The sequence below is a fragment of the Capra hircus genome, chromosome 28, assembly GCF_001704415.2.
Source record: "Capra hircus breed San Clemente chromosome 28, ASM170441v1, whole genome shotgun sequence".
In the NCBI taxonomy this organism is placed as follows: domain Eukaryota; kingdom Metazoa; phylum Chordata; class Mammalia; order Artiodactyla; family Bovidae; genus Capra; species Capra hircus.
In genome coordinates, this window is record NC_030835.1 from 15,684,212 (window position 1) to 15,707,176 (window position 22,965).

Sequence of the window (22,965 nt, forward strand, 5' to 3'; positions counted from 1 at the left end):
CACCTCACATACCTATTTATTTGTTCTACCTGAAAACAAAGGAAAAGTGCAAAAGCAGCAAGCAATTCATGAAATAAAGATGAAATTACTTTCATAATATCTAAGTAGTCTTATGCTGCACGAAATTACAAGATAGAATATGAGACAATCACAACCCCAAGAGGGGAGAATTAGGGATTTTGCTTATTTCTTCCCCAATAACACTTACCTTGCTGGCCCAGGCATCTTCGTCCCAGGAAGTGAGTTGTAATACACGAATGATCTCATTAATTTCAGCACTCATCTTTTCTACAGTAAAATTGCGATTTTTCAAAGCTTCTTCAATTCCTTGGTTTTTGGAGTTTTTAGTTGTTACAAAAATCTTCATAGCTGTAAAAATAAACAAAAGATCAGAAACTAAATTTGGAATGTAATCTTGCTGTATTACAATAGTCACACAAGATGTTTCACACTTTGAACATGTTTTGGGCTTCTAGGGTCTTAAAAAGAATATGAAAATAAACACTATAAGTCTGCTATTAAAATTCCACTATCAGCAACCTTCACTGTAAAGAAAACTGAAGGTACAAAACATCACCACATCATGATCAGGGAACTAATTTAACATGCATGTACTGAAGATCCAAAATATCCACTATTTCTAAATCAGTTGCCATCCCAGGCCTAACACTGGTCCCATCTGACACAAACCTAATGGGACAAGATAAAAACAGTCTTGTAACTAAACTGTAACCAGAGTATGCTGCTGCCTCAATCCTAGTGGAAGATCCCAGTGTTGAGTTTATCTTCCATGATTTCTCTTAACATATAGGAAGGACTATCTAACCCCTACAAGTAAAGAAGAAAATAATAATGAAACATTGGAAAAGAAAATATCTTCTCATAAACTAATAAAATTATAAAAACAAAGATTAATCAACATTTTATTGAGTTACCCAAATTAGAAAGACATATTTTTCCCAAAAGCCTTTCTGCCACATGGAACAGTTGGCCTCAAAAAACATATTTTTGAGAAGACTATAAGACTCTATTTATAATTTTTTATTTTCTAGTTTATATAAGGGCTTTCTGAACTCTTATACTCACATCTCCTATTTTAATCACTACCTGAAAAATGACAAAGCAGGAAGGCAGTAGCTGGGGGGTTACAGTGACATGCCTTAAAAGATTTTGAAAATAAAGAAACCCTCTTAGAGTTGAAACCAACTAACACATAACTTGACTAAGAAAATTTACATAAACAACAAGATATGTGATACATACCAGAAATATCTGATACATACTAGACTCTTAATAAGCACAATTCTCTTTTGCTAGTGGAGAGAGTAGCCATCATGTTTGCATTTCTGGGCTTTGCCCAATGAGAAGGTGATCCTAGTTGGTATAGACCATCAGCTCTTCAACATAGAGAGAGCCAGGAAAGGGATGTGGACTCAATTCTCTACTATATAGCGTTCTAGATCTAATCCAGCTCCTAATTTTTTTTTTTCCCAAGTACAAATAAAGATCCATACATCCAAAACTAGAGTTCCTAGAGAAGAAAAGGAGCCTGTTAGAACTTCAAGGGAACAGTAGTATGCAATAGGAGGGCAGTTTCACACAAACAGCAGGAGGAGAGCATTAAAGAAAGTGAATCCTGGCTCTTAGCTAACCAGCTGCATTTTTACCTAGGCTGAAGGACATGCAACTAAACAGAAAATAAAATGAACACCAGAGTTTAGAACATATAAACACTTTTTTTTTTTCTTCTGTAAGATAAAGTACAGACAGAAAATACCTGAAATGAGAACTGGCAGCAACTCTTTCACAGTGTTCATTGAGTTCACCAACATCACTCGATGCTCCTGGTGAGTCAGTTCCTGCTGCCTCTCGTCAATCATCTTGGCCATCTTAGTCATTCCTGGGGCACAGGGAATAAATTGTACAGGGTGAGTAGTGAAACAATCCAGAGTCAGGCTTTCTGAGCCTATATTCACTATGAATTACTATGAAAGTCCAAACTGCCCACTTATTTAAACATACATACTATCAATGAACTCTATCATTTATAACACTGAATTTTGCTGAATAGTTCTAACTTAAGGCAAATGTATTCTTCTCATTAAAATTAATTTAATAAATATAAATCCTAAATGTGACATAATTTTCACACATCTGACATACATTTACAAATATGTTTAAACTGTTGAAATTAATAAATATATATTTAAAAAAAAAACAATCCACAAGTGGTGAGCGGGGGAATACCTTGCCTGGCTTCCATACCAGTTTTCATGTCATGTACCTGGCCACTGAGCCTATATGTGTAAGGACCTCATGTGAGCCTACTAGAGGCACGCCTCAAAGATACTGTAGATTCAGTTCCAAACCACTGCAACAAAGTGAACATCACAATAAAGTGAAGACATAGGAATGTTTGGGTTTTCCAGGGAATATGAAAGTTATATCTCCACTGCACTATAGTCTATTAAGTGCGCAATAACACTATTTAAAAACACAAAGTACATACCCTAATTTAAAAATACTTTATTGCTAAAACATGCCAACTATCATCTAAGCTTTCAACGAATCATGATCTTTTCAACAGTAACATCAAAGATCAGTGATCACAGGTCACCATAACTAATATAATAATAATGAAAAAATTTGAAGCGTTGTGAGAATTACCAAAATATGACACAGATACATGAAGTAGAAAAATGGCACCAAATGACTTGCCTGAGCTAGGGTTGCCATAAACCTTCAATTTGTAAGAACGCAGTATGTGTGAAACACAAGAAAGAGAAGCACAATAAAATGACGTGTGTCTGTACTGAGAATCTAGCAGCTGAAAAAAATCTTAGGAATTACAATAACATGTTTTGTTTTCATCTTTACAATTTTCTCTACTTTCCAATTTGCCCAAAATAAGGAGGGGGGTCTCACTGTCATAATTAAAAACAAACAAAAATGTCATAAATGTAATTATGGTGATGACAGCATTTGAAACAATCTGGTATTTCAGAGTTAGCCTACTAGAAACTTTTGTTTACTTTGGTTATTATTCAAAGGTGCTATGTGAGTCTCTAATACTTTGATTTTCAAACTGCTCTTAGAATTTCTTAAGTAGTTTCACGGATTCTCAAGGGTACCCAAAGGGAGATGGAAAGGTGGGGATACCCCTGCTTGATCCACACTGGCTCCATTTTTGTCTTTCATATGTTGAGATTTTGCACTAGATTTCATCTGAAGAAATAAGGTTTCTTCATAGTGCTAGGAACAAGTTTAAAGGGTATTTCTCTAAAGCCATTTCTCAGAGATCTTCAATGATAGCTCAGAGAAATTCTTAACTGCCGTTAAGTTTACAGAATGACTGCACTGGAACCTCCAGAAAATGCTATTAATTAAAAATCATTTCATGTAAGAAAAAAGAATTTTATAAAATATGTGATCCTTAATACTAACAAATTAAACAGCTAATATGTCTTATCATTAGTCTCATTTATACTTTAAGGAGCCTCAAGTTCATGTTATATAACACCAAAAGCTGGTACTGTTCATGTATTTTGAATATTTAATTCTCAGATGACTACACAATCAGAGATTTAGCTACAGAAGCTCTTCTCTCCTTCTAGGTCTGATTATATTATGCAGTCTTGGGCAAGGGCATGAATCCATAATAGCAGGAGAGCTAATTAGCAAGCTAAGAGGTCACAGAGAGCTCAGGCCAGCTGGCAGACAGTGAAGGAATGCCATATAATGTGGAATGAAGAGGTCAGGATTCAGGGTGGCCTTAAGCATTGCAGTAATAGAAAAGTATTTCCTACATTCTCCAGCAACATTTGCAATGTCTAGTTCAGTTCATTAGACAGGGCCAGGATTTGCAGAAAGCAGATTCAGCTTTCAGAGACAATGATTTCTCTTCAGTAGAAGCACAGAGTCAGCTCCATCAAGAGAGCAGAGACAACTAAAAATCCAAAGCATCATTACCTACCTTCCACAAAAAAAGCAGGGAGGAGTGCCCCTTTCCTCCTGATCAACCAAGGACAATTCATAGAACATTTATTATAAAAGCAGCATATGACTAACCTGGTCCAAGATTCTTCGTGTAAGTGACCAAATCTTCCATAGTTTCTACCACCTCTGCCACTGTAAGATATTCCAAAATTCCTTTGCAAACTCTAATAATTTTACGAACCTGAAAATATATTTCAGAGTATTCAATCAATTGTGTTAACGATAAGTAGAAAACACAGTGATTCAGATGTGTAGCTAGTCAACGTTTTCTCATCCTCAACAATCCTCAATCCTCCATTATTATCTTTATGACTGGGCTTTTTGTCAGGAAGAGGTCTGCTTGGACTTTGGGGTGCCTTACCTCAGCCTCGTCGAAGGTGAGGAGCAGGTCTGATGTGCCGGAGAGGATGCCTCTTGACCCATCAATTAGATAATCTCGAGCAGGCACTGAGTAAGGGTCTGACTGAAGCATCTGGGCTGCTTGGACAAGCTTGGTGCAAGCATTCTCCACCCTGTGGGGAGGAACATGGAGTTAACTCACTGGCAGAACCAAGTAGAGGAATATCACATGCAAATTCAATGGATGTAAATGGAGATGAATTCACATTTTTTTCCTATACGGAAAATAGACAAGAGTTTACAGCTTTTAAAATGGGCAATTAAGGGCAGCATATTCATTCACTCACTGCATTAAGCCTTTGTTCTTCATTATTTCCTGACTACAAAACAGAATGAAAAGGAGTTCTGGACCTTTTACTTTAGGGGGCTATATCTCTGTAACTCCTTTGTTTCCTTACTACTCACCCTATACACACTGTCATTAAAAGACACTGACAACAGTTTCAGATTCAACATCTGGAAACAAAATACCAAAGCACTGTGCTAAATGAAAAAAATAATAATCAGATGAACCAAAGGAATAGGAGGAAACGCAAAGAAAAAGCATGAGGTAATGTACAAATTTTTCATTCATCTAGTCAAATGGATTTGTTTGACAAACTAGACTGTTTGAAAACAGCCCTATAAAACAGTGGTGTTCATTAAAATGTCACTGGCATTAATAACCAGTAATTAATAGTTTGATATAATTTAGTTTAATAGCATGGATGACCTGATCAGTGAAGTCAGGTGTCTTTTGGAGGTGGGAGATCATTTTAAAAAGGAACCCAAAATGCATAAAGCAAATATTCACCTTGATCCTCCTGTACTACTAATATGTATTCATTCATTCAACTGTTCTTCTATACAGAGGCGAAAAGGACTTACCGGATCATTTCCTCTAATTCCATACTGAATAAATGCATTATGTTATCACAGAGTAACTTATAAACACATGCAATAAATTACTTTAAGTTAAAATATTTAGCCAAAATTACACATTCCTATTTGAAAACACAAAAAAATGTCCCACACAAATAAAAGCCCACTCCACAGGTAGTTCTGAGGATCAAAAAAATAATATAAAATTCCACAAGTACAAGGCAGTCTTGCACTGTTAATAAATAGAATTAAACCAACATATCAATTTCAATTACATAAAAAGCACTGGGCTATGGACACTATAACTATGTATATAAAGATGCAAAAAACACTAACTCTCAAGAAACATACTCTGGTAAGTCACAAACATCAGAGCCATAAGGCAGCACATTACAAATATCAGCAAAGAGCAAGACCTCACTGACATGGCTTTTGATCAACAATCTTAGGTGATTGGTTATATTTAGTTAAAATTTTTAAGTTAAAATTAAAATTTAATTTGAAATTACATGATATATATATCTATACATATGACAAGAACATATACACATATATAAAACACTAAGGCATACAGTGAAAATTTTTCTTCCCTCCACTATCTCCTAGGCATTCAAATTCCATCTACTTGCAACCAATGTTACCCATTTCCTCTGTATTCTTCAATAAAAAAGATATTTTATGCACAAAGAAACAAAAACACAGACTTCCATTTTTTTAATATAAATAGGATCACACTATGCATACTCTCTGCATTCTGATTTTTTTCACTTAATTTAACTTGGAGATGTTCTAATAGAAGTATCCAAAGAACCTCCCTATTCTTTTACACAGCTCCGTAAGTCCATAATTTACTAGACTGCTGCAATGAACCACCTTGAATAAACATCTTTTCTGTTGTTTGTGCTGTGCAGCTTCCAAAATGTTAGTCTCCTGACCAGGGATTGAATTTGGGCTCAGAAAAAGAAATGCAAAAAAGCAAAATGGCTGTCTGAGGAGGCCTTACAAATAGCTGTGAAAAGAAGAGAAGTGAAAAGCAAAGGAGAAAAGGAAAGATATACCCATTTGAATGCAGAGTTCCAAGGAATAGCAAGGAGATACAAGAAAGCCTTCCTCAGTGATCAGTGCAAAGAAATAGAGGAAAACAATAGAATGAGAAAGACTAGAGATCTCTTCAAGAAAATTAGAGATATCAAGGGAACATTTCATGCAAAGATAGGCTCAATAAAGGACAGAAATGGTATGGACCTAACAGAAGCAGAAGATTTAGAAGAGGTGGCAAGAATACACAGAAGAACTGTACAAAAAAAGATCTTCATGACCGAGATAATCACGATGGTATGATCACTCACACTCACCTAGAGCCAGACATCCTGGAATATGAAGTCAAGTGGGCCTTAAAAGCATCACTATGAACAAAGCTAGTGGAGGTGATGGAATTCCAGTTGAGCTATTTCAAATCCTAAAAAATGATGCTGTGAAAGTGCTGCACTCAATATGCCAGCAAATTTGGAAAACTAAGAAGTGGCCACAAGACTGGAAAAGGTCAGTTTTCATTCTAATCCCAAAGAAAGGCAATGCCAAAGAATACTACTGCACAATTGCACTCATCTCACATGCTAGTAAAGTAATGCTGAAAATTATCCAAGCCAGGCTTCAGCAATACGTGAACCATGAACATCCAGATGTTCAAGCTGGTTTTAGAATAGGCAGAGGACCCAGAGATCAAATGGCCAACATCTGCTGGATCATCGAAAAGGCAAGAGAGTTCCAGAAAAACATTTATTTCTGCTTGATTGACTATGCCAATGCCTTTGACTGTGTGGATCACAATAAACTGTGGAAAATTCTGAAGGAGATAGGAATACCAGACCATATGACTGCCTCTTGAGAAATCTGTATACAGGTCAGGAAGCAACTGTTAGAACTGGACATGGAACAACAGACTGGTTCCAAATAAGAAAAGGAGTACGTCAAGGCTGTATATTGTCCCCTGCTTATTTAACTTATATGCAGAGTACATCATGAGAAATGCTGGGCTGGAGGAAGCACAAGCTGGAATCAAGATTGCCGGGAGAAATATCAATCACCTCAGATATGCAGATGACACCACCCTTATGGCAGAAAGTGAAGAACTAAAGAGCCTCTTGATGAAAGTGAAAGAGGAGAGTGAAAAGGTTGGCTTAAAGCTCGACATTCAGAAAACCAAGATCATGGCATCAGTCCCATCACTTCATGACAAATAGATGGGGAAACAGTGTGTGACTTTATTTTTCTGAGCTCCAAAATCACTGCAGATGGTGACTGCAGCCATGAAATTAAAAGACGCTTACTCCTTGGAAGGAAAGTTATGACCAACCTAGACAGCGTATTAAAAAGCAGAGACATTACTTTGTCAACAAAGGTCCATCTAGTCAAAGCTATGGTTTTTCCAGTAGTCATTTATGGATGTTAAGAGTTGGACTATAAAGAAAGCTGAGTGCTGAAGAACTGATGCTTTTGAACTGTGGTGTTGGAGAAGGCTGTTGAGAGTCCCTTGGACAGCAAGGAGATCCAACCAGTCCATCCTAAAGGAGATCAGTCCTGGGTGTTCACTGGAAGGACTGATGTTGAAGCTGAAACTCCAATACTTTGGCCACCTGATGCGAAGAGCTGACTCATTTCAAAAGACCCTGATGCTGGGAAAGATTGAGGGCAGGAGGAGAAGGGGACAACAGAGGATTAGATGGTCGGATGGCATCACTGACTCAATGGACATGGATTTGGGTAGACTCCGGGAGTTGGAGTTGGCCTCCTCCTCCTCCGGGAGGCCTGGTGTGCTGTGGTTTGTAGGGTTGCAAAGAGTCGGACACAACTGAGCAACTGAACTGAACTGAATGAAAACCAAGTACTAACTCACTGGATCACTAGGGATTTCCCAATAAATATCATTTTTAAATGTATATATCTGTAGGACACTATCTAGAAATTGAACTGCTGAGTCATAGGTGTGGCTGCTGCTGCTGCTAAGTTGCTTCAGTCGTGTGTGACTCTGTGTGACCCCATAGACGGCAGCCCACCAGGCTCCCCCGTCCCTGGGATTCTCCAGGCAAGAACACTGGAGTGGGTTGCCATTTCCTTCTCCCATAGGTGTGGACATTAATAGTTTTGACAAACATTGCTATATTGCCATCCACAGAAATTATCAATTTACATTTCCACCACAATGGATGAGTACCTGCTTCCTCAGAGTTTCAACAACTCAATGTATAATCAAACTTAGGCATCTTCACCAATATGACAGACCAAAACTGATAAATCTCAATAGTTTGAGATGATACTTATATAGCATACAATTAGTAATTTTAAAGGGTATAATTTTCTATGTGCTTGAAAAGAATGTTCGCTCTTAATTTTTAGGTGAGTTATTTTATATATTCATTAACTTAAGCTTGGTAACTGTGCTGTTCAAATCTTTTATATGTTTGCTGATACTTTTTTGGTCTGTTTTATCTATCAATTACTGAGTGATAAAAAATCCCACCAGAACAACAGATTTGTCCATATCCCCTTGCAGCTCTGTTTTTGTTTTACTGAAGCTAACTTATTAGGTACATATAAATTTGTAATTATTATATCTTTCTTATAATTTGAACCTAAAAATCATTAGGTGACACCTCTCTATATCTCCAATAATGTTTTTTGCTGGTTTATTGTAAACCAGCCTGCTCTGACTATTGTATTTCATTGGATATAAATTTAACTCTCTGTTTCCTTATATTTTCAGATCAAAGGTGGCTCAGTGGTAAAAAATCCATCTGCCAATGCAGGAGATGCAGGAGACTTGGGTTTGATTCCCCGGTCAGAAAGATTTTCCCTGGAGGAAGAAATGGCAACCCACTCCAGTATTCTTGCCTGGAAAATTCCATGGTCAGAGGAGTCTCGTGGGGTACAGCCCAAGGGTTGCAAGGAGTCAGACACGACTGAGCACATACACACACATCCTTGTATTTTACATATGTCTTTATGAGTCTGCTAGTGACAAAATGTATTCATTTTGGTTTGTTTGAAAATGCCTACTTTGTCTTCATTCTTCAAAGACTACTTCAGTAGTACAGAATTCTGATTGATCATTATTTTATCAACACGTTGAAGGTATCATCTCACTATGATCTGAAAACAGAACCAAAAAGAGATGTAATAGAAGTAGAGGTTGGAGTGACATGCGGCTACAAGCCAAGGAATTCGGACAGTGTCTAGCGGCTGGAAAAGGCAAGGAAATGAATCCTTTCCTTAAATCTCCAGAAGGAACCAACTCTGCTAACCTATTTTGGACTTTAGACCTCCAGAACTGTAAAATAAAGCATTTGTATTGTGCTTGTTGTGAGAGTAATAGGACACTGGCATTCAACTGAAATTCACTAGGCATATAAAAACACATGAAAATACTACCTATTATGAACAGAAAAGATAATCATTCAAAACCAACCCAGAAATGACACAGATGACAGAATTAGTAGACAAGAAGGTTAAAACAGTTACTATGTGTTTCATATGCTCAAAAGCTAAAAGAAAGACTGAGTAGATAAATGAAAATTATATTTAAAAAAATACTCAGATAGATCAACTAGAGATGTGTCTGAGATACAAAACTACACTGGATAGATTACTATTAGATAAGATATAGCACGAAGATTTTTTTTTCTTTTTTCTGTTTTGCACGAAGATTATTGAAACTAAAGTCACAGCAATGAAAATTATTTAAAATAGGAGAAAACAAAACTTAAAAGAAAATGAGCAGAGCATCTATGAGTTGTGGCATAATTCCAAGCAGCCTGTATGTCTGTAACTGAAGTCCCCAAAGGAGAGAGAAAGGGACAGGGAAAAAAACTGAAGAAAAAATAGCTATAAATTTTTCAAATTTAATGAAAAGAATAAAGCACAAGGTTCAAAAAGCTTCATTAACCCCAAGCACAAAAATCATCAAAGGACTCACAACAAGCTACATCATAAGAAATTGCTTAAAACCAATAATGAAGAGAAAATATTAAAAGCAGCCAGAGAAAAATGAGACACTTTATATTACAGAGAAACAAAGATAAGAATAACAACAGACTTCTCATTGGAAACAATACAAGCCAGAGAAGACTGGAGCAAAGCACTGAAAGCACTTTGGGTGGATACAAAGAAAATATTTCAAAAATTAGGGCAAAATAAAGACTTTTCCAGCTATGCAAAAGCTAAAAGAATTCATCACCCAGCAGACATGAACTATAAAAAAAGTTAAAGGAAGTCCTTCAGGAAGAAAATTATACCAGATAGAAGTTTGGATTTACAGAAATAAAGGAAGAGCACAAAATGGTAACTATGTGCATAAATATAAAAGCACATTTTTTTCTTATTTTTAAATCTTTAAAAGATAATTAGAACTTTTTAAGATACAAAGTTCAAAAAAAGTAAGTCTGATTTGGCTGACTAGTTAGAAAATGAGGACTGGTTTCGCCAATATTGTGACAAATGTTTTCCACAAATTAAATTAACATGGAAACATTTGAGATGTGTACAAAATACATAATATGGCAGAAAATACATGTTTTGCAACTAAACTTATGATTTTAAATATTTAAATTTAAAGTAATTAAATATTTAATTAAATAAATATTTAAATTTGGAATATTCAAGGTATTCACAAGTATTCAAAGTATCTCAAAAGTCCTTTAGGAATACTCAGGCTTCCTCTATGGCTCAGCTGGCAAAGAATCTGCCTGCAGTGCAGGAGACCTGGGTTCAGTCCCTGGGTTGGGAAGATTCCTTGGAGAAGGGAAAGGCTACCCACTCCAGTATTCTGGCCTGGAGAATTCCATGGACTCTATAGTCCATGGGGTCGCAGAATTAGACACGACTGAGCGACTTTCACTTTAGGAGTAGTCAGATGCTTACTAAAGACCACTAGTTGAAGAGCACTGGCCATCTGCTTCAAGGTTTGTTTGTTTGTTTTTTTAACAGCCATTCCTTCTAGCTGAAACGCCTCTTTCTCTCTCCCCTCTTTTGCTTGACTAACCCCTATTTATTCTCTTAGGTGCTGCCTTTTTTTTTTTTTTTTTTTTTTGAGTTTTCAAAACTTTTATTTTATATACAAAGAGCTAGTATTGTTTCTGCATATGGTACATGTGCTGGATGATCCATTAAAGGGAGTTCATTTAAGCTCATGTCCTTCAAGTACTGGCTGAAGATCTTAAGTTTGTATTTCCAGATCAGACCCCGCTGGTTTGAGTAGGCCAGCAAGAGCGAGAACCCTGTCCAAATTTTCTCGAATGGTTCCAGTAGAGCTGCTGGTGACCTACATTGCTTTCTCAGTGGCAACAAAGCAAAAGGAACAAGAGAGCACACACATGTGCTCTTCAAAATTTGAGGACACAGTTTACCCAGAAGGTAGTGTTGACAAATGACTAGATGCTCCTTTTAAACAACTCTTCCTTCAGAAAACCTACACAAATCTATAAGTGTCTCTCTTATATGTTCACGAGACAAACCCTCCTGGCTTTGTTTTTCCTATCTCCCAGAAGAGTGTAAGTTCAGCAAGATCAAGGACCTTTTCTTTCCTGTATTCACAGGGTACAATCCCTGACACATAAGAAATATTCAGTAAATACTCAATAAACACCTGTGGAATGAAAGAATGGATTTTTTTCGAGTACAGGATATCATGAAATCATCTGGCCATCAAAATCATTAACTTTAAAAGGTCACAAACGTATTTCTAGGTTAACATGAACCTTGATGAAATTATAGCCAACATAAACACCACAGAATGCAACTACTGCAATACATCTATTTGAAAAGATAGTTTCTGCACAAGTGTTTCAAATTTGGAAAAAGCAAAAAATAAATGAAAGGAATAACCATCATGGAGAAAGGAAACAGGAAAAAGAAAAGCTGAAATGGAAAAGCTTTACAGGAATCAATTTGATTCTCCACTAATGGTTCCCTTGTGTGGTAAAATGATAGGGCCAAAACAGACACTGCATCCTTTCCTTTTACCTACAATAAGACATCTGATCTGTACATTAAAATTTAATGAGATTCATAAAGCCAAACAAATCCCACCATGACTAACCAGTAGGCAGAAACAGGAAGGAGTCTGTCATGTCTGTGAAAGTGAGACTTTTTTCAACCTGCCTGGCTTCTTAAAGTGATCTGCTTTTTAATACAAATCTTTTTTAAAAAACATGTTAGAGAATGACAGCAGGGATAAGGTCTATTTCTTAAATAATTATAAAATTTAAAAAAATAAATCTTGACTATATATTAATCATAATGAGTTAGCTACTTTAAATTAATCCGCTAACACATTTTAAGGTTTCTCTCTGTCTTTGAGTCTTCAATCTAAATTAGTAGAAAGCTCTTCTGCTTTAGATCAATGAACCAATGACAGCCTCACAGGACCCACTCATAACCCTCAAGTCCATTCTTCATCAAATTACTACATGATATAACACCATATCATTTAAGAGATGGAAAGGTTCCAAACTATTCAGTTCCATGTGACTTCAGTTATCACTAATCAAGATGTTTTAACTTATGATGAATTTTTTTATTTAAGAAAAATAAGAGAAAAACAGATTTAGAGATTATAAAGACTCAATGCCACAAGACTTTTTTTTGGTATTTTATTTTTTTTATTTTTTTTATTTTTTTAAAATATAAATTTATTTATTTTAATTGGAGGTTAATTACTTTACAGTATCGTATTGGTTTTGCCATACATCAACATGTATCCACCACAGGTATACACGTGTTCCCCATCCTGAACTCCCCTCCCTCCTCCCTCCCCGTACCATCCCTCTGGGTCGTCTCAGTGCACCAGTCCCAAGCATCCAGTATCAGGCATGCTGGACTGGTGATTCGTTTCATATATGATATTATACATGTTTCAATGCCATTCTCCCAAATCATCCCACCCTCTCCCTCTCCCACAGAGTCCAAAAGACTGTTCTATACATCTGTGTCTCTTTTGCTGTCTCGCATACAGGGTTCTCGTTACCATCTTTCTTAATTTCATATATATGCGTTAGTATACTGTATTGGTGTTTTTCCTTCTGGCTTACTTCACTCTGTATAATAGGTTCCAGTTTCATCCACCTCATTAGAACTGATTCAAATGTATTCTTTTAAATGGCTGCGTAATACTCCTTTGTGTATATGTACCACAGCTTTCTTATCCATTCATCTGCTGATGGACATCTAGGTTGCTTCCATGTCCTGGCTATTATAAACAGTGCTGTGATGAACACTGGGGTACATGGGTCTCTTTCCAAAAGTCTACAAGCAATAAATGCTGGAGAGGGTGTGGAGAAAAGGGAACCCTCTTACACTGTTGGTGGGAATGCAAACTAGTACAGCCACTATGGAGAACAGTGTGGAGATTCCTTAAAAAATTGGAAATAGAACTGCCTTATGACCCAGCAATCCCTCTGCTGGGCATACACCCGGAGAAAACCAGAATTGAAAGTCACAAGACATTTTTTAAAGATTCTTCTAGACTGCACCCAGAAGTGAGTTCAGTTCAATTAAGTGGCTCAGTCGTGTCCAACTCTTTGTGACCCCATGGACTGCAGCATGCCAGGCCTCTCTGTCCATAACCAACTCCCAGAGTTTACTCAAACTTATGTCCATTGAGTCTGTGATGCCATCCAACCATCTCATCCTCGGTCATCCCTTTCTCCTCAAGCCTTCAATCCTTCCCACAATCAGGATCTTTTCAAGTGAGTCAGTTTTTTTGCATCAGGTGGCCAAATTATTGGAGTTTCAGCTTCAGCATCAGTCCTTCCAATGAATATTCAGGATTGATCTCCTTTAGAATGGACTGGTTGGATCTCCTTGCTGTCCAAGGGACTCTCAAGAGTCTTCTCCAACACCACAGTTCAAAAGCATCAATTCTTTGGCACTCAGCTTTCTTTACAGTCCAACTCTCACATCAACACATGACTACTGGAAAAACCATAGCTTTGACTAGATGGACCTTTGTTGGCAAAGTAATGTCTCCGCTTTTTAATATGCTGTCTAGGTTGGTCATAACTTTTCTTCCAAGGAGCAAGTATCTTTTAATTTTAAGGCTGCAGTCACCATCTGCAGTGATTTTGGAGCCCAAAAGAATAAAGTCTGTCACTGTTTCCCTATCTATTTGCCATGAAGTGATGGGACCAGATGCCATGATCTTAGTTTTCTGAATGTTGAGCTTTAAGCAAACTTTTTCACTCTCCTCTTTCACTTTCATCAAGAGGCTCTTTAGTTCTTCTTTACTTTCTGCCATAAGGGTGGTGTCATCTGCATATCTGAGGTTATTGATATTTCTCCCGGCAATCTTGATTCCAACTTGTGCTTCATCCAGCCCGGCATTTCACATGATGTACTCTGCATATAAGTTAAATAAGCAGCATGACAATATAAAGCCTTGACGTACTCCTTTCCAGATTTGGAACCAGTCTGTTGTTGCATGTCCAGTTCTAACTGTTGTTTCTTGACCTGCATACAAGCTTCTCAGGAGGCAGGTCAGGTGGTCTGGTATTCCCATCTCTTGAAGAATTTTCGACAGTTTGTTGTGATCCACACAGTCAAAGGCTTTGACATAGTCAATAAAGCAGAAATAAGATGTTTTTCTGAAACTCTCTTGCTTTTTCAGTGATCCAATGGATGTTGGCAATTTGATTTCTGGTTCCTCTTCCTTTTCTAAATCCAACTTGAACATCTGAAAGTTCACAGTTCATGTACTGTTGAAGCCTGGTTTGGAGAATTTTGAGCATTACTTTGCTAGCATGTGAGGTGAGTGCAATTGTGTGGTAGTTTGAGCATTCTTTGCCATTGCCTTTCTTAGGGATTGGAATGAAGACTGAACTTTTCCAGTTCTGTGGCCACTGCTGAGTTTTCCAAATTTGCTGGCATACTGAGTGCAGTACTTTCACAGCATCATCAAAGAAGTGAGTTACTAATCTTGAATTCCTTTAGTTTAATTCTTTCATATATTAGTTCATCTAACATATTGAGGACCTACTACATGCTACATGAGTCCTAGAACTAGACTGGAAGGAAGGTGTGCTACACAGCTTGCAGAATCTTAGTTTCCCAACCAGGGACTGAACCCGGGCCCATAGCATTGAAAGCATCAAGTCCTAACCACTAGACTGCTAGGGAACTCCCTAGACTTTTTTTTTTTTAAGTCCCTATTTTTAAGGGGTTACCACCGTGGTAAGACGAGGCATATAACTAAACAAATAAGAATTAGTATTTAGAAGTATGCCCAGCACATGCTGAGGGGATACAAAAGTAGAAGTAGTCTTCTTTCTTAACTGAGAGATTATAAGAGTTGTGATAGAAAAGTGCTCCTGCCCTCAGAAGCTCAGTACTATTTATAATGACAGGTCTAGTAGCATCTCTTTGAGTTGGTTTTCCATGGAGTAATATTCTCCCCATCTCCTTCTCTCCCTCCCTGTCTTTCTTTCTCTGTGTGTGTGTCTCTCTCTCACTCTCTCACAGGGACACAGTCAAGTGTCCTTTCTGTGAACAACAATAAACATTTGCAGTAGACCTGCTTTGACAAGGGAAGGGCAGTTAACTACTACAAAGGACAGGTAAATCCCTCGCCTTGAAGCCAAATAATCTCAATCTACTCTGTCAAAATCAATTATCATATCCCAGCTCACTGATTTAAATGAAGAAGGGAGAGAAAGAGAGCTGGAAAAAATAATATAAGCATGCCCTGGAGATACCGAGGGTTTGGTTCTAGACCACCAAAATAAAGCAAATATCACAATAAGGTGAGACACACAAATGTTTTGCTTTTCCAGCACATATAAAAGTTATGTTTATACTCTATTGTAGTCTATTAAGTATACAATAGCATGATTCCCAGAAGAAAAACTACATACTTTAATTTTAAAATACTTTATCACTTAAAAAAAAGATGCTAACCACCATCTGACAATGCAGGGTTCCCATAAACCTTTGTGAAAAACACAGTATCTGCAAAGCATAATGAAGTTAAATGCAATAAAACAAGGCATGCCTCCCTAAAGGAGAGAGTCTTATGGGCCTATTTAGACATATATTGCTCCATAACTTTAAACCAGAAAGCTCTCTAAAACACTCAGCAAGTTAAACTTTCACCCTACCCCTAAAACACATGTTGAGGGGTGGTGGAAACTATCCCATATCAAAGTCACTATATGAATAAAACCTAACCTTAGACAGTACAGTCACTTAGGTTATAAACACTATTACAAAAAATGTGTTCTGTTTGCTAAAGACTGCAGTGCTGTGGAGGAGAACACCTGAAAATGATTTCATGGAAGTCGGATTAGCCTGGAGCACATCCAAGGAAGCAGGTCTTTACATCTTGGGACCTGTCCTCTGAAGAGAGAGAGAGCTGGTCAGATCACAAGCACATCCGATCAGTCGAAGCACAGACGACACTTGGTAGATGGGAAGGAAACAAGTGGGAGGAAGAAAGAACACAATCTGCTGGTGGATGAGGTTTCTGCCACGGTAGCCATGGCACCCAACATGACCATTTCCAACCAGGCTGACCCTGGCATGATGACCTCACAGGCAAAATCGACTGGCCAGGCTATTCTGCTGTCTTCTTAATGCATGTTCAGACCTCCCCTCCCTTCTTATCTGGGCAGGGTCTCTCAGATATCATGAAAGGGCCAGATCACTTCCAAGTTTGAGAAACCCATCATATATAAAAATAAAGAAATGCCAAAACAAGGTTATAAACACAGTAGAATATTCAAGTCTTTACACTGAGTAATTTTAATTGCATGATAAAGATTTTCTTTTAAGACTGCCTTTTCTTCTCTGGGACTATATACATGGTATCATTTGAAGAAAATATTGAAGTCCAGGCCCTTCACAAATATAAGGCCTGGGTGAGAGGCCAGGGGGTTGAGGGTAAGGGGTAAGCACTCAATACCCTCTGCTTTCCTAAATTAGAACCTAACCCAAGATCAGTAAAAATCACTGCTGATGCCTCAAAGATTCTCCCTTTCCTAGGTATTCAAGCATTTAAACTGTTAACCTGATGAATGAGCTCTAATGAAATTCCAGGCATAAGCAACGAGAGTGCAGTCTTTCCAGTACCCCTCAAACAGGAAGTATGGCCTCTAATCAACCCATTGTATCTTCATCTCTTTTGTGCATATACATAATATTTTTAAGAAATGATAATAATATAGAGAGAGATTTCAAAAGACTCATGGAGTATGTGAAAATATTCTTTTATATACTCGCCATTTGGCACAAATTTTACTTTAAAATAGCAAAAGCTAGATTCATTCTGTGGCAACCCAGGACAAACCAGTATGCCTTGTTCCTGGCACTGCCATTTTGAGAAAGGTCAGGGAGCCTTAGCCGTTAGTCATTCAGAAACCTGAGTGAAGGCCACAAGCAGTTACAGTTTTTAGGAGGGAGTCAGGAACACTGAGTACAATGATAAACTCTAATCTAGCTCAAGTAGCAAATGTCCAGCATCAACTGACCCATGTGTACACTGAATGGTAACACACTGTTCCAACCCTGGGCTCCTAGATTTAAAGATCCTACAGGGCTTATCCACAAATCATTCCTTTCCTGACCTAATTCAGTGACAGTAATTTTGACTAAAATTAAAAACCACAATGAGTCATGAGTCATACTGAAAAAATTCAAAACCCTTTAAGGGCAACACCAAACTGTTTTTGCTAGAACATGTACATTGAGATAACAGAGCTAAAACACACATAAACATCAAAGGCTCACTAATTTCTTTTATTTCATATGATATTAGAAGGCTATGCAGCCAGTTTCAACTTCCCCTTCAAACAAAACCAAAGCCCAGAGATAACTGACAGAGAAGCAGCATGGAGGGGATGGGAAGGTCTGAAGTGTCACAGCTGGCCAAGTCACATCCTCCTCAAGTCTCGGTGGCAGGTTATTTGAAAGACAGTATGAGTCACAACTATATACTTTAAAGCCTGAATGACTAGTCCTAGTCTTTCTCCCCACCTTCTTCCACCTCCTGTTCAAATCTAGCATCTGTGAAGGAAGAAGAGATTCAGAGCCTGCAAGGTTCAATTAAGAACGCTGCTATTTACAGGTCCATCAGCTCCACTGGTCTTTCTTCCATCTCATGCTAGGGTTATGGCACAAACAGATAAACACAGAAATAAGTGTCTCTTACAGATACTGCTGCTGCTGCTGCTGTTGCTAAGTCACTTCAGTCGTGTCCAACTCTGTGTGACCCCATAGACAGCAGCCCACCAGGCTCCCCCGTCCCTGGGATTCTCCAGGCAAGAACACTGGAGTGGGCTGCCATTTCCTTCTCCAATGCATGAAAGTGAAGTCACTCAGTCATGTCCGACACTTTGCAATCCCACGGACTGCAGCCTACCAGGCTCCTCCGTCCATGGGATTTTCCAGGCAAGAGTACTGGAGTGGGGTGCCATCGCCTTCTCCGTTACAGATACTAGTAGTTTTCAAATGTATGTTGATGTCGTCATGATAAATAAAATCAAAATCTACTTTAAAACATTATAAATTCATTGTAACCTTTATTCTTATATATTCTTAATTAACTAGTAATAGTTTACCATTATTACTTGAAGGTCTTATGCTGAAAAAAAGTCCACAGTCACTATTCTACAGCAGAATGCAATGACCGCTGATGTAATGACACAGCAGAGGTGTTAATACCTAAAAACAAATGAAGTGGAATAGACATAATAAGAGATTCCTAGGTGGTTCAGCAGTAAAGAACCAGCCTGCTAATGCAGGATAATCCAGTGGGTTCAATCCCTGGATTGAGAAGATCCCTTTGAGGAGGAAACGGCAATCCACTCCAGTATTCTTGCTGGGATAATCCCGTGGACAGAGAAGCCTGGCAGTTTACAGTCCATGGGGTTGCAAAGAGCCAGACATAACTGAGCACAGACACATAAGAAAATATTTTTAAGAAAACTGACAAAATCTAAGATGTGGTTTAAAAAAGAAAAAAAGGACAAAATCTGGAAATAAGTCAATAGGAGGCTTAACATCAAGCAACAGTCATTCTTAAGAAAGGCTAGTAACAAAATAATGAACATAATTTAGGACCCAGAGAATCATTAAGCTTATAACAACTAAATAATACTGCTTTGAAACATATAAAGTCAAAATTGACAATTATGAGGAAAACTGACAAATCTACAATTATTATAGATTTCAACAGACCTTAATCATAAACAATTTATGATCTATAGTAAGTCTATATAACATGTCAGATCAATAATATTTATATGTTGGTCTAATTGATAAAAAGAGAACTCTACACCCAAGCAGAAGAGAATACACTTTCTTTTTAAACACACACAGTACATTACCAACACTGACCACTTATTATGTCACAGAATTTCTAAGAATCAATAATACATCTTGACTACTAGGCATAACACAATTAAATCAGAAATGTAACAATCAAAAAATACAGGCATACCTCATTTTACTGTGCTTCAATTCACTGCATTTAGCAGATACTGAGTTTTTTATAAATTGGAAGGTTTGTGGCAGCTCTGTGTTGAACAAAACTACAGGCACCATTTTTTCAACATCATTTGCTTACTTCATGTCTCTGTGTCACATTTTGATAATTCTAACAATATTTCAAGATTTTTCATCATTATTATACTTGTTATTGTGAACTTTGATGTTACCACTATAATTGCTTTGGTATTTTTTAGTAATAAGATATTTTTAAATTGAGGTATGTACATTGCTTTTTTTTAGACATAATGTTATTGCACAATTAACAGACTACAGTGTAAATGACTTTTATATACACTGGGGGAAAAAATTCATGTGACTTGTTTTATTGCAAATACTGCAGTAATCTGGAACTGAACCCACAATATCTCTGAAGTATGCCTGTAGTAAAAATAATTTTTAAATGTACTACTAGATAATACACATAGGTAAGAGAAATTCATATCAAAATTACAAAATATTTAGGGTTGAACTACTATATATAAATGGGCTTCCTTTGTGGTTCAGCTGGTCAAGAATTCGCCTGCATTGCAGGAGACCTGGGTTCGACCCCTGGGTTGGGAACACCCCCCGGAGAAAGGAAAGGCTACCCACTCCAGTGTTCTTGCCTGGAGAATCCCAGGGAAGGGGGAGCCTGGTGGGCTGCCATCTATGGCATCGCACAGAGTCAGACATGACTGAAGCAACTTAGCAGCAGCAGCAGCGTAAGTACCTATAAACTGTTTACAAGCTTGTAGTCAGACTAAGAGCAAAACTGAGAGCTCAAAATATATTTATTAAAAACAAGAAATACTGAACATAAAAGACAGAAATATTGAAAATAACATATTCATATAATAAACAACTAAATAATGATATAAGAGCAGAATTTAATGAAACAGACTTTGGGAAAAGATAATAAAATATAAATCCCCCCATAAGAGTGATAAGAAAAAGAGCAGAAGTAAACCATACTGAACAAAAAGGGAGAGATGAAAGGGATAATTTCTTAGAAAAGAATCAGATTGTTAAAGCTAACTCAAAATGAACTTAAAACTTGAATTAGATAATAAAAGGAATCTGAAAGAGTAATCGAATTTCTTCCTCTAAAGGACACCAGACCCAGAGAAAGTTTGCCAAACTTTCAAGGATAGACAATCCTTTTGTTATATAAAATGTTTCAAAGACTAGAAATTTTATGAGACTAAAATAACCTTGATAACAAAACAGGGTAAGAAACAGAATAACAGAAGAAAATTATAGATCAAGACCCCTCATGAACTAAGAAGCAAAGCCTTTTAAAAATATTAAAGTTGAATTTAGCACTGCATTTTCTTTTCTAAATCACAATCACATAGTGTTTGTCTCAGAAATGCACAGGGGGGATAATTCCCTGGGGGTCCAGTGATTAGGACTTCACACCTTGACTGCTGGGGCCTAGGTTTGATTCCTAGCCTGGGAACTAAGATCCAGCAAGCCACGCAGGGTGGCCAAATAAGAAAAAGAAATGCATATACAGGTCACCATCAGAAAAGCTGATATTTATGGAGTAGACTAAAGACCATCTTACAGAGTAAAGGATAAAAACTGCATGATTATCTGAAAAAGTAGTATATTATACAGAAAAAGTATTAAATAAAAACAAGCAATCATGACTTTTATTTTTAAAAAAGGTTTTACTACAGGAGAATAAATTAGAGGAGACTCTTCTATGAAAAAAGCTTAAAAAGTAACTGAGTTTATTTGGAGGAAATGATTGAGGAAAAAAACATCGAGAAGTTCAAGAAGGAAGCTAATAATCATGAAAAAAATTTTTCAGGTATTTTCACATATATTATCTCACTCATTTAAGCCTCACAATAACTAATATGTTATAAAAAGAGACTCTTATAAGGAAGGGCAAAAAACATTCTTAGCATACTAGATTGAGTACAGCCTGGAAGTCAGATAGTTTAGGGTTTGAATCTTAACTCTGCCATTTACGCACTGGGTAACTTTCAACAAATTACTGTGAACTACTCTGAGTCTCAGCTTTCTCATCTGCAAGATGAGGTGGATTAAATAACAAAACAAAGTACCAGCTCATAAAATGTACTCAAGAAATAGAGCTTTTTTTTTTTTCCAATTTGTTAATGTTGGAATTTTATTTATTTTCCATAGCTAAAATGTATTTACACTATTTATATACGCATTTCAAAGGCATTTTATTTTGTAGCACAAAAAATACACAAAACAATTATCCTCCAGGTATAGTTTCTGAATATTATTTTATAAATAAATCTTGTTTTGTTTTTATGCACATTGTCCATAACAGAAATAGAGCTATTTTTATAAGGTTCTATTACTAACAAAAGAACAATATAGATTTTAAGTAGATAGAGGAAAAAAAAACTAATTTTGCAAGCATCTTAATTTGAGAATGGACCTTTATAGCAATAGTGAAGGCAATAATTAAGGGAATTTCAGTCGCTAACTACTTTTAGTGTTTCTGTTTATATTTGCAGGGTAGTGTTGGGGTAGCCAATGGCCTCACTTCATCTATATAATAAAGCAGTTGGATTAAATAATCTCTATGATTCTTTCTAATTTTAAAATATTATGACTTTAACTTCTATATAGGTTAAGAACTGTGTGTGCAGTACATGACAAATTATATCTGTAAAATTCCTCCTTTGGAAATACTTAGGAAAACTGTAAATAGTTATCCTCAGAGTGGTATAAAGTTAAAGAAAAAGGAAAATGTGAAAGTCACTCAGTCATGTCTGACTCTTTGTGACCCCATGGACTATAGCCTGCCAGGCTCCTCTGTCCGTGATTCTCCAGGCAAGAATACTAGAGTGTAAAGTCATTCCCTTTTCCAGGGGATCTTCCTGACCCAGGGATCCAACCAGGGTCTCCTGCATTGCAGGCAGATTCTTTACCATCTGAGCCACCAGGAGAGCCCATAGTCTTTACTGCCTAAAAAAGAGATGGGTGGACTACATGACTTCTTGGAAGTCAGATTATGGAAAGAACATGCACCTGGATACCACAAGACCATCAACAGGAAACATGCTTTCCCATTTACATGAGCAAACTTAGGTGAGTTAACGTTTGTCAAACCTTAGTTTTCTTATCTATAAAATGAATGTATTAATACTTTGAAGTTGGTGTTCTCAGAATTACATGAGAAAATAAAAATATGTAAGTACCTCACCCAAT

At 37.0% G+C, this 22,965-nt stretch overlaps 1 protein-coding gene across 2 annotated transcripts in view; it reads right to left on the reverse strand.

Moving 5' to 3' along the window:
- VCL (vinculin) overlaps positions 1 to 22,965 on the reverse strand; it is a 112,007-nt gene that overhangs the window by 38,740 nt on the left and 50,302 nt on the right. For both annotated transcript variants that reach the window (XM_005699223.3, XM_018042196.1), the window contains exons 3-6: positions 4,358 to 4,508; positions 4,069 to 4,177; positions 1,778 to 1,900; positions 209 to 369 (exon numbers count right to left, since the gene is read on the reverse strand). In XM_005699223.3, the coding sequence (XP_005699280.1) occupies positions 209 to 369; positions 1,778 to 1,900; positions 4,069 to 4,177; positions 4,358 to 4,508 (544 nt within the window). The remainder of the gene's footprint in view (positions 1 to 208; positions 370 to 1,777; positions 1,901 to 4,068; positions 4,178 to 4,357; positions 4,509 to 22,965) is intronic.